Source organism: Patiria miniata, unplaced genomic scaffold (genome assembly GCF_015706575.1).
Source record: "Patiria miniata isolate m_02_andy unplaced genomic scaffold, ASM1570657v1 HiC_scaffold_20, whole genome shotgun sequence".
Taxonomy (NCBI): Eukaryota; Metazoa; Echinodermata; class Asteroidea; order Valvatida; family Asterinidae; genus Patiria; species Patiria miniata.
The window spans coordinates 1,384,532-1,402,994 of record NW_024037059.1 but is presented as its reverse complement, the minus strand read 5'-3'; the positions used below and the strand labels follow the sequence as shown (position 1 = coordinate 1,402,994).

Below are 18,463 nucleotides of genomic sequence, written 5' to 3'. Positions count from 1 at the left end.
AGCGCGCACGTCTCAAATTGGGCACTATTTCAAGATGGGCGTAGAAAGTAGCCCGACTGCAGATTTTCCCAATTAGGATTGGGATCTATCCCCAAATGGGATCTTTTGATTGAATTATTTTGTTTATTGATCAGCAATATGGTAATTAAAACAAAAACTTTACACCATAATAGCACTTATTAAAACAAATCTGTACGGCCTTATTTACGTCTGAAAATAATTGGAAGGTATTCATAATATTTATTTTACAATGTATTTTTCAGACAAATTAATATCTGGAAAGAGGGTGAAAGTTTTTAAAGATGGCGGCGACCAGGCCGGGTGGGATTTTTTAATTATTGTGATTTTGTTAACGCTCGAAATCAGCTGTTTAATAACATTATGATCATGACAGTTACAACATCGTTTTCCTCAGCACGACAAAACAATTTTTTGGCAACAAAAGAAAGACATTTCATCTCAAAATATAGTAAAAACTGAACGTTTTAAGTTTGATGACGTGTCGCGGTGCACGCTGCACATTACTAGCTAGCCCTATGCCACAGCAAAGGCGATCGTCACGACGTCAGTGTGTAGTTACGGGCCCAGTTCCATATACTGATTATTACGGCAGTCGTGTATCTACGGGCCCGGTTCCTATAACTTAGGGAATAAAATCCACTTTTTAAATTATTTGACCAACCACACTAGTTGGCGACATTAAGAACATAGGGCCTAGGCTTACTAGTACTAGTTTTAGGCCTGTGGGGGGGGGGGGGGGGGGGGGGGATGTCATAGATAACGGGCGGAGCTTTGAATTTTTGAGGGAAATTAAATTGGGGGTAAAATGACATTGACAATGACAACGACAAAACCCAACACAAAAATAGACATGGCAATCACGGCGCGATGCACCGTGAGCACGCAAGTCACGCTGCATGGCACCAACCAGCCTGTATTAAAAACCGTGTAGAAATATCGTAATTTCTACGCCAAGAAACTGTTCAAAAATTACCATTACCAAAAAGGTGTCATTACATTGAGAGAAGTCTGCTTTAGGTTGACAATGTCATCTTGTAATAAAAAAAAAAATCTTGATTCTAATTTGATCAAAACAAAACAGGGGCCCTACACTTCACAATTGGCGGATTCATCTATAAGAGAACAAAATCCACTTTTAACTTATTTTACTTAATACCAAACTATTTGGTGAAGTTAGAGGGAAGGGGTTTTGAATTTTTAAAAGAAATTTGGGTGTAAAATGATGATGATAGCAACAAAACGCAGAGCAAAAATAAAAGATGGCGATCACCATGATGTACCGTGAATGCACAAGGCGTGCTGAATCGCATGGCAGCAACTGTAAATCATGCATGAAAATCTTAACTTCCACCCCAAGATGAAGAAACTGTTCAAAATTAACCCCAAAAATGTGTCATTAGGATTGAGAGAAGTCTGCTTTAGGCTGAAAAGGTCATTTTTGAATGATAAACAAAACATCCTTGACTCTAATTTGATTCGAAACTGTTAAAGAGGGGCCCGTAACTACACTATCGCCACATCAAATTCTGGTCAAGTTTCTTTTTCTTAATCAAGGTCAAAAAAGTAAAAGGCCTGTAAATGCACTCAATCACCTTGAGTATACGAGTTGACTTTAAACATTTATAACTGAATCCTGTCCATAGGCAACCCCGAGCGTGGATGGAACGATCCACCGATGTTCATGTACAGCAAAGATGGCCAGAAGGCACAGTCGTCACCCAGGAAGAACCCACTCACCCAAAGGGTGGGAATGCCTCAAAGTCATGCCAGTTCTAACATCCAAAAAACAGGTACTATGGTCAAGATAATCCATTCCTTTAGTTTGTTCAAACTACAATATGCTGACATTTCATTGTAAAAGAATTTTACTTCTCCTTAATTGTTTTTCTTCATTTTATTTTTGTGCATTAATCGCATTGGGTTTTTTTCTCGCTTTTTATACTCAAAGTGTAACAAGCGTTTTATTCTCAAGGTGTACAAACAAGAAACACTTGTAACTGCTAGTAGACATCTTTTCTATCTTATGATTTATCTTTTAATTTTTTCATAGGAGATGTTAAACCTGGCCTTCCACAAATATTTACACCGAAAGCACCTCCAGTTAATACAGTCGCTCCCGTGCAAACGTTCAGCACACCACCGACTGTACAGAGTAAGACCTCTCCAGCAAGGTCAGTCGAGGTCAAAGTTCAAGGAGAGGGTCAGTCGGGGTTGCCAGATGACATCCTCGACACTACCTTAGCAAAACTGAGAGATGTTCTGAAGCTATGTGAGGAGAAATTAAAGGTAAATGTTTATTGTGGTTATTGATGGACTTGTAAATCACAACTTATTCACTGGTAGTTACTGAAAGATGACTTTGAACACGTGCCGACTATTGAATTATGTAATTACACAGGTTTTTTTAGCTTACTACCTACAGCAATGGGTGCTTTCCCCTTGCATTCCATGGGGAAATAATAGCCATTTGTCGCTCTTCAGTTGATATTTTTCAACAGCAATGTCCTGAAGCCAAGCATGATGTTCGATATAGCCAAATGTTTGGAACAGCGATGTTCAGTATAAGGATGTTCCACTGTCATCATGTTCCATATGAGATACGAAAAGACGCTCTTATGTTCTGGGACTTACTAAATATCTAAACATTTGGCGATGATACAAGCAGGAAAATCACTTGTATGCGTTTGGAATCAACTGGTTTTTTTTTTTCAAGGATTGGTTTATTCTCCCTGTTCAGGCTCGTGTGGCAGAGGATATCAAGAAAAAACTTGAAGTGCTAAATGCTGCCTGGTCTGCAGACAAGCTCTGTGCAGAGGTGCAACAGCGAATGGCCAAATTATCAACAGGTACTAACACGTACACTAAAATTACAGACATAGATTTGGACATTCCAAGCTCGACAATTTTTTAAAAAAATGTTTACTAAATAATCAGGATATGTCTGCCTCAAAGAAGTTAAATTGATGTCATGGGTTTCTGCTTTCTGTCACAGCTCTTGCAGGTAGAGATTATGACCGAGCTCACGACGTCCACTTGTCTTTGATGGTGGACTATGTATCTGAGGTAATTCATTTGACTTTCTCCTTCCAAATTTCTCCCCCAGCCAAACAATTTTGCCAGTGTCCACAGTAAAAACATTTGCTCAAGATTTTCTTATTTATCGTCTTCCGTCAGGTCAGCCAGTGGATGGTTGGGATCAAACGTCTCATCATGGAGGCACGGACGGTACTTCCCCCTCCGACCCCAGCTTTAGAAACAGAAGACATACAAGCCTATGAGCAACAAACTGACAACAGTGCAGAGGCAGACAAAGCTGGTACAGGTCCGTCAGAAGAGGCTTCAGCTGCAAACAGCGAGGATAATCAAGAGATACCGAGTGGCGGAGAGGTTTCCCAGGCTGAAACAGGACAATCGGCAAAGGAGGAACAACACATTGAACAGGCATCAAGCCAAGACGATAAACCTATACTTGATGAGTCTAACAACCTGCCTTCTGATCCTGATTCCCGACTGGAGATTAACGATGCCGATGATGAAAGAGATGCAGCTGGGGATAACGGCAGACAGGCTTCCCTAGATGAAACAGGAGAACAGCTGGGAAGGCTGTCAACTGACTTGGCGCAGACTGTGGAGTCGAAAGTGACAAACGCTGTTTGCGCGGACTCAGGAGAGTGAGCCACAACTAGTGGATCAAAACTGATCTTATTGCTCATAACACTGCAGGAGTTGCAAACCAAAATTATATGGCTTCAAGATTTATTTGTCTTAAACTTCATCATGTGCTGATCCCACTTCTGCCACCATGTAAAAGCTAGTAGGACTTTAATGGCTGATCTGGGTTGTATTTATGTCGCGGCCATTACGCAAGACTATTTGTAGACTGGTCGATAGAGGGCACTAGACTGGCTTATTTGGATAGGCTGAAGTACTTATATTTTATAATTATTTTCCTTTATTGTACATGCTATATGAATTGTATTTTGTTCATGGTTGGATATAAATAAATGTTATATTGAAGGAAAAAATGTTGCAACCTGACACTGCTTTTTTCTTCATATATCATCTCAGTGAAGGTCATTCATTGCAAAAAAAGATGATAAGACGTGAATCTGGGACTGAGAAACATTTCCAAGTTTGTTAAGAAATACTTTTTAAAAAAATTCTTGACTCTCCGTAGGCTTTGTACACAACCCCTGAAGTGGCATCAAGTTGCAACATTTTTTCCGTACTTGAACCATTTTGTTGAGTTGTCATGCAAACCAATGAAGTGCACATCAAGCGTGTGCACTGGTTCAAATGCATGCAACCAATTTTGAAAACAATGGAGTCACTCAAACTAACTGAACTAATTTAAGATGAAACTGGATATTTACGTTATTTTTATGTATTTATAAAAACTAAGTAAACTTACTAAAGTAACTTTCAATTTTCAATGTAAGTGAACACAGCAAACTGCCTTTTCCATCTGGAGTTTTAAAAAAAATGGTGTTTTTTTTTTTAAAAGAAAATTAAGATTAAATTTGTTGTAATTATATTATAAAACCAACATTTTGGAATCTATATATCAGATAAGATTATTTTACAGGGTGTTTTATTAAATGTACTGAATCATGATTTATGTGAGGGTCGTTGCACTAAATGAATGTAATATTACATTCAATGAAAGAAAATTAATAAACGAAATTGAGAAATAAGAATAAACTCAGATGTTTATGCAGCAAATATGATTAATTTCTATTATTCATGTACATCAATGATCATACCACCCCCTCCAACACTTCTCCTATTTGTTTAAAATAGCAAATCAGTGGCGTCTCTCCGTAATGTCAAAAAGTGGGAGGGGGTGGGGCTGGTACCATCTTCCAATGGGGGTGCTATTTAAATCTGACGATCATGCACTACTACTATCGCACAATAGTGTGCAAATACCCCCCCCCCCCCCCTTACCACCAATACCGCTGGCCACGCCTCTGTGCCCCCCCCCCCCCCGGATCCGCGCCTGCCCACCCCACCCCCTATACAGCAAGTGCCTTTCTCTGTTAACTATGACTTTGCATCGATTTTGTGAACAATAGAACGTTCAGTCAATAATATGTTTTGGGAACCCAATATTATTTCAAACTATTATGAATTTTATCTAAAATGAAATTATTGACAGATAGGTGGCGCCCTTGAACGGATATGGCGAAATAATACACCGATCAGCCTCGCCCCCTAGCATTTGAGCAGTACGCTACCATACGCTGGTCTCTCAGTATTCTGCGTAGAACCCGATGTTGAAATGAGAAAGACACTGGCAAGGAGGTCAGTTCATAGACATGACACATGACTAGTCACGTGTATATGCATATGCGGCATGCGGTTCAGTGTGTGTCTTCTTGGCAAAGCAGGCCATATAACACGATTGAAAGACCAATAAAGTTGGCGATTTTGACATTTCGGAATCTTTTCGAGCCTCGATTTAACTTTGAGTGTGTGAACTGAATCCTGGACGTCATTTCGGAAGGAGTGTGACTTAGATCGGTCTACAAAATCAAGTAAATTACCATTGATTGATGATGATGTGTTGTACTGTTTGCCAAAATGCCAGTCATTGATTGTGAATGAAGTGGACGAGTGCCTTTGTTTCGGTGCTTAACTAAACTATTGGCAATCGTGAAGTGTAGGGCCCCTGTTTTGTTTTGATCAAATTAGAGTCAAAAATGTTTTTTATTGCTCAAAAATCACCTTTACTTTAGTACAATCAAAAGCAGACTTTTCTCAATTCTATTAAATGACACCCGTTTTGCAATTTTGAACAGATTCTTGGGGTATAAATCGCAATTTTTTAACAAAAATTACAAGTAGGCCTACTTATTAAATAATACCCGTTTTGCCTACAATTGTATCCCTCAAAGTAGTCCGAGTTACTAGGACTCTACAAATCGCTTTTTTTAACAAATTGGAGATGGTCGGGCGATAGTCGCCCAACCATCTCCAAATGTTAAAAAAGGCAATTCGTAGAGTCCTAGTTACTTGGACTACCCTCAAAGTAAAGCTTGGCCTGGTCTCGACAGAATGTTAAGACACCATGTGGTTGTCTATGGAGACTAACCAATAGTACTAAGGCCCAAAAAATAGTTCTGCTTCCGTTACATGCCATTTGATGGTTTTCGGGGTTTCCCCCTCATTTTTCCTGAACAAATTTTTTTGGCCTAACTAGTCTACAGAGCTAGTCTACAGAGTCAAGTGCATTTCCAAAGTATTGTTTAACATAATTGAAATGTTTCTCAGTCTCAGATTCATGTCTTTTCAACATTTTTACAATGAATGACCTTCATTAAGATCATTTACGATGAAAACAAGTGGCATTCGACAATTCTTTCTGTTGTGGGTGTGTGGTTGTATTGATGTTTGTAATATTTCATTGCATTAATTAATATAAATTCCTAAATAGGTCTTAACATCTTCAAGTTAGTCAAATTAGATATTGTTGTGAATGCATGAATTAAAACAAAGTCCGAATCTGAAATTCTGTTATTGTTGTTCACTTGTTATTCTCCAGGAATGGGGAATGCTGGCAAAGTTTGTTTGAGTGTGGTGCTGGGGCTAGGAATCATCTGTGCAGTCATCGGTGGGGTGATGTTTCCAATCTTACAAACGATCATCCACAATGAAATCGTCGCGGTGAGTTTGTCAATTCCAGAATGAAAAAAAAATATGTGACATCTTTGTTTTCAATTTTGTTAAATCTAATGTTAAGACAAATTTCGCAATGGTTTCTGATACATGTATTGGCCACCTGGTAGTCCTATGGCAGTTTTAAAGCAGAGAGTAGTTAGATTTTATCACTTGCCCTCCCCCCTCCCCCCCCCCCCCCCCCGAACCCCACTCCTCAAAGAGCAAAACAAAAACTAAAACTAAAACTAAAATCAAGTACCATGGAACGTCCCCCCTCCCCCCCCCACCCGAACCCCACTCCTCAAAGAGCAAAACAAAAACTAAAACTAAAACTAAAATCAAGTACCATGGAACGTCCCCCCCCCCTCCCCCCCCCCCCCCCCCGAACCCCACTCCTCAAAGAGCAAAACAAAAGCTAAAACTAAAACTAAAATCAAGTACCATGGAACGTCCCTATATGTGTACCAAACACTGCTATACCAAACACTCGGCTATACGGAACATTGCCCTTTGCTCCCAATTTGTGTACAAAACGTACCGAACAAATTGTTGAAAAATGTCAACAGAAAAGCGACAAGTGGCTATTATTTCCCCAAGGAATAGAAGGGGAAAGCCACCCATTGCTATAGGAAGTAAACTCAAAAACTGTGCAATATCGTAATTCAATAGTCGGTAGGGTGTGCAGGTAGAATATGAAATGAATATCGTAGCACCGGCAGCTAAAAATCGCTAAACCGAACAATCAAAATATTACAAACAATTTCTGTGAATCCTGCGATGTTAGTTATAGCTACTGTTCTGTTATTTTATATTTTACAATCAAAACTGCCAGTAAGGGACCTTAAATAAGACACATGTACATGCTGTTTTATATTTCCTTGGCTGGTGAATGCTTTGCCCCCTCCCTCCCCCCCCCCCCTTCATTCCCCTCCCCTTCACCTGCCCCCTCAAGAAAAAAATCCTGGCGACGCCCATGCCCACCAAATATGAAAAAAAGTGTACCCTTGGCTATTGTTGAAACAAGAAACAAAGAAAAACGCAAACTGTACTTACTACTTACCACTTCATTTTGATATGAAGTTCCTTGTTTATATTCCAGAACTAGTTTGTTTTTTGTAACTGATCTTCTTTTGTTACACGCACTTCCTTCCTTGTCTTTGTTTTTCTCAATCAAAAATGAAAGTCCATGTTTTTATAATTTAAGCACAATCGTGATCAGTTGTTCCTGTCTGCAGTGAGTGCAGCCCAGATAAAAAAAAAAGTTTTTTTTTCTTACAGATTGTTCCTCCTATCCAGGCTGAAACAATGTTCCTCAAAATTATGTTAGATTCATCCAGTTTTCAGAAAACTTGCTTCAAACTCAAATTTGTCCCAGATTTAAGATATTTGTGCTGTTTTTGCATCGCACAGGTACCTAATGCCATGTAATGCTTGCAGTAATGTTTAGAAAACATACAGTAATAGTACCAACTTCTGGCGCAGTGTGTGTAACAGAAAATAGCTTAAAAGAATTCATACACGTTAATCAAAAGTAGCAATTTTAGCTGCAATTTTTTTTTGTCTGCTTCAAATTTCCACTGAGAAACAGAACTTCTGTACCAGAAGTAAAAATAAAACCTTATTTTCTAACATGCCACTTAGTTTAAAGGGAATATACAACATTTGCAAACTTCACAAAACAAAAGTACCAAATTATTATGAAATATATGTTAATTAATGGACTGTTACTGTCTGATGGCGCTAAAGTACGAAACTATGTAAAAACACAAAACTATGTAAAATCGTGGCACCTGGTGTGCTGTTATTCCAAGAAAAGTGGTATTTTTGTATCAATTTCCAATGCTGGTCAGCCGACCAGCGTTGGAAAAACTGGCTTTATTCAAATACTGCCCCCAGTTTACCACATTTAATTGGTCCGCATTTTGTTTGCAATTGATTACACGCCTATGAACGGGTACAAGCCAGCTAGACTGGTTCCCTGACCTTACACTTCTCTGATGTCTATAAATTGCCCCGTTTCATTTTAAGTGGGGTGAGGGAACCAGACTGCAGGAACACGATTGTTTCTCTTGGTTTTTTTGGTTTTTCCAGCATCTACAAACACAAAACCTGAAACAACTCAGTGTAACAATGTTTGCTGTAAGATACCATCCCCCAACCTGTCCATATAGCAAAAGCAATCCCTTTAAATCTGATTGTTGCATCTGTATAGGAAAGTTCATTTCACCTTTTTTCCCCAAAAATTCAGAAAGTCATGACATGCCTTACCATACTCAATATTAGAATAAACTCCGCAATACAGTAACATTGTTTGCACAAAAAGGCCATGAGCTGCATGGGACCCTCATCTTTGAGCATATCAACTGATAGCCGTATTTAAATCCTTGGACTATGTACTGCCAGTGGATTTATTGTTTTTATTTTAAAGATAATGAAAAATGGAGACAATTATTTGTCATAATTTGTTGGGAAGTTCATTCACATAATGAACTTTGTTGCATTTAATTCAGGCTGCAAGTAGGTCTATTTTAATGCCATACTAATATTGACCATTGCAATCCTAAAACTGGGATTATAATAATTGGTGCTTAACCTTGCTCTCTAATAGTTTATGATTTCAATGAGTCCTTAATTCTTTTCCAACAAACCATTAGGGCCTACTTGTTTTTTATCTTATGAGTTAATCATTGTAGGCTGTATATTGTATTCAGCATGGAGCTACAAGCTATAGCTGTGCACAGATGTGATAATCAACCATGTGCTGAACATGCCTTCATTCAAGTTCACTTTTTTCCCAATTTTTATTACAATGTATTTTTTAAAAGTATGAGTACAAGTACTTTTCCGTGAGATGAGTACGAGTACTTTGCCATGAGTACGAGTTCTTTACCACGAGTACGAGCACGCTGGGCCACACATTACTTTGTAATTGGAAAATGAATTCCAACATCGCTGTAGGGCCTATCTGGAAGTGCTGTCACATTAAATCAATTAGAAATGTAAAAGTCGGGCCTAACCCTCCCTCTCTGGCTGGCAATACAACAAGGCCAACCCAGCAGTCCAAATAAACCAAGTGACTGTTTTTAACAGTTGAGTGCTCCTTGTAGTCATAAAGCAGACTTGACTGGCTATGATTGTTATGAAACCTGAAACAGCAATGCTTTGACTGTAGATGTAGGAGATTGATAAGCCAGCTGTGCCTACCAGTCACCTGCTTTTGTCTGTTGATAGAATATGACTAGTCACTGTGCCCATAGAAATATGATGTGACTGCCGGTGACTAGCATGCCTAAAAGGCATGGGTAGATAATTTTTGACTGTCTGTGATTGATCAAACAAAAGGAGGGTTAAAATAATACAAATCGGCAAACAAGAGTGTCACGTTTTGCCCACCTGTCGTTAGAGAAGCAAATTCCAGTTGCTCTATTACTCAGAAAATTGGAAGGTACATGTGCAAGCACGCCATTGCTCAAAAATAGGTAATTTCTTATAACCCTATTCACTCCATATTTGCACAATTTTTGAAAATTCCAATCCTTACCTTTGCAGCAAACGATGCTGGAGAACGGCACCATGGGCTATGAGATCTGGAAGGACCCAACGGCAGATGTCTACATGCAGTTCTGGGTCTGGAACCTGACCAATCCAGATGAGGTCCAGGCAGGAACCAAGGAACCGTACTTAGTTCAGCAAGGACCCTACACGTATAGGTAGTAATTGTAGATTGAACGTACATTAACAGCAGCTTCATGTACTTTCCAGTGTAAAACGCTGTATTTAATGATAACTGCCTCATAACGCTGGATTTAATGATAACTGCCTCATAGTATACAATTACAACATGGTTTGTGGGGAAATAGTGAAAACTAATGACCCCCAGGTGTTGGATGATTGGGACCCGAGGCGAAGAGGGGTCTTTATTTAGTTTTCCATATTTCCAAGCAAAAACATGTTGTATTTTTTTTTTTACTATACCTCTTCAATATTCATCAGATTAAGATTATTGATTGTTAAAACGTTTTGCATGTTTTGTTTTTTTAATTCTCTTCCCCTAACCCTAAAGAGAAGTTATGATCAAGGAAAACATCACGTCCCACAGTAACGGCACCATAACCTACGCACAACAGAAATCTTATATCTTGGACCTAGATCTCTCTGTGGGAGATCCAAGTAATCATACCTTCACTACAGTCAACATTCCTGCCGTGGTATGTACAGATGTCCCCAGCCATTCACCATATTTAGTAGTCAGCCATCTTGAATTGATAGTGAGGTTAATGTTCTTTTTAACTTGAAGATGAGCTGCAGTGAAGATGATTTAATAGAACCAAATTATTGCTAGCCTCATTGTGCCCTGATTCATAGTCTAAATTAAGGTTTAAAAAACAATCTCATATTTATTTTTGGCCAATTTTAAAGGTAGAGTAAATCATTTGCAGCTATCCAAAAAGTAACTGATAAAATTATTGTTGAAAACTTAACTTGGTTTAGAGATAGTAATGGCACTAAACTCTCTGTGAAATTATTCTTTCTGGCATGCTGTCATTTTGGGAAAACAACAAATAAAGGCCATTTTTAAAGATGCGTCAAGTGACACATTTTTGGAAAATTCTGTTATAGTTGGTTTGTAATTTGGCAAATCCCCGACGTGGTGCGCACAAGCGTTGACACGATGCACACGTGCTTGTGGTCGCTATTATTTGTCAGTTCAGTGCGTGACATCGCGTAGCTGCAATCGGCTGATTGAGAACGTGTCCCAGATGCTGATTTCGGGTGCAATTCAAAACATGACTTGGCAACATTTGTATTGAAACCGAGATCCTAGAATATTGTTTTCTCAGAATATACAGCATTCACAGCTAGCTGAAACTTCATCAGGATGATTGTTAAACACCCGTCTTTAGATTTTGAGCACTTTTGTTGCTTCAAACGAAAAATATGCACAACTGACAAATGATCTACATGTACTCTACCCTTAAGTTCAGTTTGGAAAGCAACACAAGATATAAAACCCATTGAGCCTTATTACATGGACACAACTTCTAGTGACTTTGGTTAGAAAAGTTAGGACCCCAACAAATGTCTACAAACACAATGGCAACATTTTGTCCTTTTTGTCTTTCTTTTTTATTGTTTCATTTTATGAAATAATGTGATGTTGCTTCTCACCCCACACAGACTGCAGCTGGACTGCTTCCGTTCTTGAGTGCTCTCGATAGGTTGGCATTGAAGATTGTCTTAGATGGAACTCCAACTTTCCAGAGCAAAACAGTGGAGGAGATACTATGGGGTTATGAGGACCTTCTGACCCAGCTAGCCTACTCCAAGAATCTGTATCCTTACCCCGAATTTGGAATCTTCGTCAATGTAAGTACGACGCATTGGCGTGCTTGTATATGGACTGTAGGGAGCGTAATGTGGCCGACGTGAGCAGTCTTGTAGAAAGTTGCGACAACTATCAGTTTGCATGCCATTATATTTCTGACTCTATAATGGCTGTGGGACGCTTGTGCACTGTCACTAAGGATGTACTTTGTGTTTAAATTTCTAAACGTTTAGCAAATATTTTGAGAAGCTAATTATGTCTTAAGACTGCTTGCTTGACAAGATAAATCGACAATGGCAGTCATTGAAAAAGTAAAAACTGAACTACGTGTGCCCCGTATGTAATCAAGTAATGCAGTGCTTCAAAGGTTTTCTAAATTAAATAGGTTTGAAAACATTGCTAATTATTTGTGCTATGTACATGTAGGTTCTCACCCAAAGGAAGATTGCGTGAATGTTGGCCGTTTTTTTTATAATTCGGGTTGCGTTGAAACATTTTGGAAAATGTGTAATAGATTTACAGTTGTTTCCGTTTAAATGTGTAAATGTTACATCCTTAATAACTGCCACGAGTTTCAATTTTATGTTTCAAGTTTCAATTTACATACTGTACATTTCAGTTTCTGTCAAGTTAAAATCCAAGCTTGTGCCACTGAAATGACCTAACCTCAGAAAATCTTTTTAAATTTTTTTTTATCTTATTTGTTAATAAAGATGGCCGTTTTTTTTTCTGTCTTAAAACAGCGCAACAACTCCAATGATGGTTTGTACACTGTCTATTCTGGAGTGGACAAAAGTGATACTGACAAAATCAACCACATCAGCAGGTGGAAGGGCGAATCGGAACTGTCGTTCTGGAGCTCTGATGAGGCCAACATGCTCAATGGAACGGGTATGCCGATTGGTTCAAATCTCTTGTCGAGTCAGAAATTAAGGTTTCACGACATGGAGTAGAACTTCACCGCAATATTTGGATGCTCGCTGATGCCAAGTCAAGCTGACCTACACCTCGGGACCAGTAATTCCAACAACTTCCCCCCAAACCATGCTGTATTTGTATACTGCCATGCATGCAAAGTTTCAAATCTTACATATTTGTCTTAAGTTTTTGGGGGAGAAAGGGGGGGGGGAAGGGAGTTGGGATCAAACGAAGATTTTTGTGGTTAGTTGTGTCGTTAAATATGCTTTGAAATTCTTAATTTCTTAACTTTTAAGTGTGACATGCAACAGAAGCCACACGCGATAAATTCAACATGTTCACCAAGATTTCTGTTGAAGCGGGAAATATGTTTGTGTTACTACCCACAACAAATCAAATATTCCCAACCATTTCTGGCCATAACCAACTTTTTTGTTGTTTTTGTTTTTGTTTGTAATTATTAAGCCTTGATTGTTGATTAGTAGTTAAATTTTGCCCCCCCCCCAACCCACTGTTTTTCTCAAGCATTTCATTGTCATTGTTCTCTGCAGATGGATCTTACAACGCACCTTTTTTCGATAAGAAGAAGATGATGTATGTGTTTTCCTCGGACATATGCAGGTAAGCCCTTAGAAGATGTGTTTAGGTTCTTTTTTTCTCAATTATGGACTGTAGACATTTACAGGCAAAAGTCAAACATCATGAAATTGCAAATTTTGTGTGAAACCTTCCTTGTCAACCTCAAAATTAAATTCTTCGTATTTCCACTGTTTATTTTAATCCAAAGATCCATCAACGCCGTTTTTGACGAGGAAACAAGTGTGCGCGACATCCCCACGTGGAGATACGTCGGCCCGCCGTCGGCCTTCGCAAACGCTACGGAGAACCCCAGCAATGCTGGCTTTTGCACGCCAAGCCCGGAGTTCTGTCTGCCGAGCGGCCTGCTCAACATCAGCAACTGTCAACACAGTGAGTCTTGCCAGGTTCTTTTTGACACATACACAGATTAAAAAAAGTGATCTCAATTTGTGTTTTCTGCCGTTCCCAGGCTTACAACATTGGAGATGTAGATTTATAGACATTGACAAACTGGGAAGACCAACATCGGGCTAGATATAATAATGATAATAATAACACCAGAGTCTTATAGCGCACATATCTGCCAGCAATTAGGTACTCAAGGCACTGGTAATTATGTCTTTTTTAAGACAGGTAAATGAAGTTTATGAGAAATATGAGACCCATTATGTAGCACCTTATAGGGGTTTACAAGGTGCTGCGGCACATATTGCAGCCACTGCCAGAAACACCGGGGCAAATCCCTTCTCTTAGCGACAAGTGTTACTGGGTTCTTTAACGTGCATTACACAACACACGGGACCTACGGCTTTACGTCCCATCCGAAGGACGAAGCAATAATGGTAAAGTGCCTTGCTCAAGAGCACAAGCACTGTGTCCCCCGTCAAGATTCGAACCCATGTACCAAGGCACTCAAGTCAAACACCGTAACATTGGACCACAGCACCCCACAATCTCAGTTTGTTATATTAGAAAGGGCAATTTTGAATATTAGTTTACTCAATTTTCTTCTGTTCGGCCAGAAATGGTTACAGTTTTACAGTGGGTCCCAGTTGATGCAGTTTCAATCAGAGTGATTCTGTCAAGCACATGGGCTATGTGTGAGTTAAAACCTTATTTGGGATATAAAGGTTTTGTGTCCTTGAGCAGCGCACTTTATCTCAATAGTGTCTCTCTCCAGTGGATTGAATGAGCTCCTGTACACCACTCACTCGCCTTCTGTCACTGTGTCTGAATTGTTCTGTTCTGATTGGTCGCTTGCAGATGCCCCTATTGTGATGTCACTACCCCACTTCTTGTACTGTGACAAGGAAAAGGTCATTGACCTGGTGCACGGGGTCGTACCAAACCAGGAAGAACACCAGACTTTCTTTGACATCGAACCGGTGAGTTTAACTCCCTTCGATCCACCTCGCCGCTAAGTGCCCATGGAAAGTAATAGACCATTATCATGTTGCGGCCATCCTAGTTTTTTTTTCCATTCAAATCAACGTAACCTTGGCGAGGCTAGAAGGAAAAGTAGTCTGGCTCCTTTTTGCGTTATCGTTCAGTACTGTTATTGGATACAGGGAACATGACTGAAATGGTGGCAGCGTGAGGGGCTAGAAGGGAATTTTTCCCCCGAAGTCGTGCCAGTATGAATGAGAGAACATTTACAAATGATAAAATCACCATGTTTCAATCATTACATTTTGACATAGTTTCCTTGAAGTTTTCTTGTACCTTAAGAGGGTTTGAACATGGTTTTTTTGTATCAACTTTATCTTTCTGTTTTCATAATGGACTAGTAAATAAATAAAATCTGTTAGTTTAATACAAGGAACTTTATCTTAAAAAAACGCAGGAATTTTCATTTCCGTACAGAATGAAAGTTCATTTTTTCGTACAAAAGTTCTCAATTCCTTTTCAGTCGATAGTTAGCTATTTTTTTCTGTGTTTTTTTTTTTCAGATGACTGGGGGGCCTCTGAATGTTGCCAAGAGACTGCAGATTAACATTCACATGCAACCATATCCGGATCTCAAGTGTGTTTTGTTGATTTTATTCTTCATTGAACCTAACCATACCGCAAATTGAACCTAACCATAAAATGGGGTTTGTGAAATTACGGTTTTGTCTCTGGCTTCGGTTTCATTTCCTACTTTAGAAGTAAGAGCCTTTAATGTTCCAGAAGATGGGTCCACTGAACTTGAGACGAAGCCGTGGTTTCCAAAATTACCTTAAGATTGCACCCTCTCATTTTATGAACAATTTGCACCCTTTCATATATATGGACTCATTTCTTAGTTAAGGGAAGTGCATGCTATCATATGTATGTTAATCTCTCCATAGGTACCTCAAAAATCTGTCCAAGTTTTACCTACCAGTCATCTGGCTAAATGAGGTAAGATAACTTTATGGAACATGTTATCCTTAACATTTCATCTGTGTACATGTATTTGTTGATGTTTCCTGAGAAATAAAGAAGTATATTAGTAGTATAGTTTCTTTTATACCACGACCCCTTTGTAGTTTTAAACTCAATTCAGCCACAAACTAGATGTTGTTAAATTGATTTTTTTGAAATTTGATCATCAAATGTACAATAATGATATCTGAGGGATTGAATAATGTGCCTATTGTTGGGCACTTACTGCTAGATGAAATGACTTTTAATGCTTATGTTTATTTTCGGCTAGTTTTTATGTACAATTTTGAATGCTAAATTTAAAGCAATTTTTATGGTTGCCGTTTTTAAAATGACATTGGTTTCATACTGTGCAATGAGAATATGCATACATGTACTTACAATTTGATTTTATCAATTTGAATGTTCAAATCGTGTTTTATTGTATTAATACTCCTGGGACCCATGGGAGATCAGTTCTGATACAAGGACTGAATTTTGTCTTTGACCACAGAGTGCACTGGTAACCCAAAGCGGAGCTGACCAACTCATAGAACAAGTGGAGAACCCCATCCTCTACACGACCATCGCCAAGTGGGGCGTGCTGGGTCTGGGTATTTTGATGGTGGCCATATCGACGTTGGTGCTGACCATCATGTGGATTATGAAACCCAGCAAGAAACCCACAGACTCGGTGAATGTATGCATTATTTGTGCTTTTTTTGGTTGTGCCTTAGCTTGGGGTCTTGATTTTGAGGGACTGACCGAAGGACTGATTGACCGACTCCCTGACCGACTGAATCACTGACTGATTGAGTCACCGAGTCTTCGAGTATAAATAATGTCCTAAACTTTACTTTCAGGTCCAGTTAGACAAAGCAAGCCTAGCCATTTCCGATGTGCTTCAATGTGTGCCTCCTCTAGTTTGATGTTTTGTTCTCGGAATGAGTTTGTTTTAGTTTACGAGGCTTCCAAACGCATTAGCGAATACCATTTATGTAAACAATGAATGATGAATATTCATTTAAAGCTGCCTTTCCTTCAGCATATTTTCGGTTTGTGCGTGCACCTTTTGCCTTTAGACCCAAAGCGTATACTGTAATACAGGCAAATGACACGAAATGCACTTTTATGAAATGCTTATGGGAAAATTACTTTAGTTATTAAGATTCATTTTGTAATGAATTTTCACCATTTTTTTGCCCCGTAGGCTGCTCATCCTGGACTACAGGCCCCATACCAGCCCAACGTGGCCCACCAGAACCCCCAAGTGGTCCCAATCAACCCCAACGGCCCTGTAGCTCAACATTCTGAGAGGACGCCATTAATAAGTTGAGATTGGTGCAAATGAAAAAAAACTGACCATATTTAGGGCTATTTCAAATAAACTCTAGAATAGGACTGTCAAGATTTCCAAGTAATAAAAGTCTCTGGTATCTATTTAACCTAAAGATGGGGATCCAAGTTCGCTTTAAAAAATTTTGCAGCAAATTTTAGGAATAAAAGAAAAATATACGGCAGTGGAAATGCCATCTGCAATTTTCTAAAAAGCAGGAAATCCCTGTATTAGAAGGACGGACATCCATGTAAAAAGGGACGTTGGCGTGACATTTGAAAATTGATTAAACAGTGTATGGGCTTCGTGCATAAGTACCCCCTCAACGGTAAGGACGGGAGAGTTTGGGGAGACATTTGAATGCATCGCAGACGACGCACGAGATGCCGACGTTTGCACGAAGACGCTATGACTTTTGCACATTCAGAATAAGACAATGTGCGTACTTGGCGCCATATGGCAATTTAGCGTCATACGTGCGCACTTGGCGCCATTTGTGCACGGATGGCGTACGCGATCCCATCCTGGGTTCTAGAATGTGGTAAAAAAAAACACCTCTCTTGTTGGCGCTTGGAGCCTGTAGTGATTATAAAGTGATAAAAAAAAAAAAAATCATCGGAAATATTTGAAAGGTGTTGATAATTTGAAATGCTGCCTGAAATAGTTAAGTAATTTCAGAATAAGAAACTGCAGCAGAAATGGAGAAATTGATAGCGTTTTGATGTTGCGCAATGATTTTTTTCAGTTGTGCTTGGAATTTTATACCGCCTTTAATTGAGAAAGCTTGTTCATTTATTAAGGGGAGGCGGCTTTTTTTTTTAAATAGCAACTCATCTTAATTCCAAACGTCGGGACATTGTTATTTAGGCTGAAATAATAATTTGTCAATGTTTAATACTACAGTAGAACGCAACTACAATGAACACAATGGGATCTGTATAAAAATGTTCGCTATAGTGGTCGTGTGTTAATATAGTGATTGTGCATGCTAATTTAATATTTCGGGTGCCAAAGGGGATGTTCGTTGTAACCAAACGTTCATCATAGCGGTGCTCGTTAAGGCGACATTTTACTGTACCATATTTATTATTGCATGCCTTTTTTTACCTTGAATTTTGCCATGGTAATTCCAGTTTTTTTTGATAAACACAAATCTTGTTTGATTTTCCATATACACAGAATTGTAAGTGTTTAAGTTCAATTTTATTTTACAGTAGTCTTAAATGCAGTCTGTATTT

General features: G+C 39.0%; 2 protein-coding genes across 3 annotated transcripts; both read left to right on the top strand.

Annotated features, from left to right (window-relative positions):
• Positions 1-245: 245 nt before the first annotated feature.
• LOC119727458 (steroid receptor RNA activator 1-like) lies at positions 246-4,722 on the top strand. The gene is made up of 6 exons (XM_038199344.1): positions 246-321; positions 1,665-1,811; positions 2,072-2,307; positions 2,759-2,867; positions 3,014-3,084; positions 3,196-4,722. The coding sequence occupies exons 1-6, from the start codon at positions 303-305 to the stop codon at positions 3,694-3,696; spliced, it is 1,083 nt and encodes a 360-aa protein (XP_038055272.1). The 5' UTR covers positions 246-302; the 3' UTR covers positions 3,697-4,722.
• Positions 4,723-5,351: 629 nt separating this feature from the next.
• Positions 5,352-17,306, top strand: LOC119728668 (platelet glycoprotein 4-like). 2 transcript variants are annotated; one of them, XM_038200980.1, is made up of 13 exons: positions 5,352-5,558; positions 6,566-6,687; positions 10,231-10,391; positions 10,745-10,889; positions 11,860-12,048; positions 12,751-12,898; positions 13,477-13,546; positions 13,713-13,894; positions 14,768-14,889; positions 15,454-15,527; positions 15,835-15,886; positions 16,404-16,583; positions 17,100-17,306. In XM_038200980.1, the coding sequence occupies exons 2-13, from the start codon at positions 6,568-6,570 to the stop codon at positions 17,223-17,225; spliced, it is 1,569 nt and encodes a 522-aa protein (XP_038056908.1). In that variant the 5' UTR covers positions 5,352-5,558; positions 6,566-6,567; the 3' UTR covers positions 17,226-17,306. The 2 variants fall into 2 exon arrangements, with proteins under 2 accessions (XP_038056908.1, XP_038056907.1); XM_038200979.1 differs by having other exon boundaries at positions 16,404-16,589.
• Positions 17,307-18,463: the final 1,157 nt, after the last annotated feature.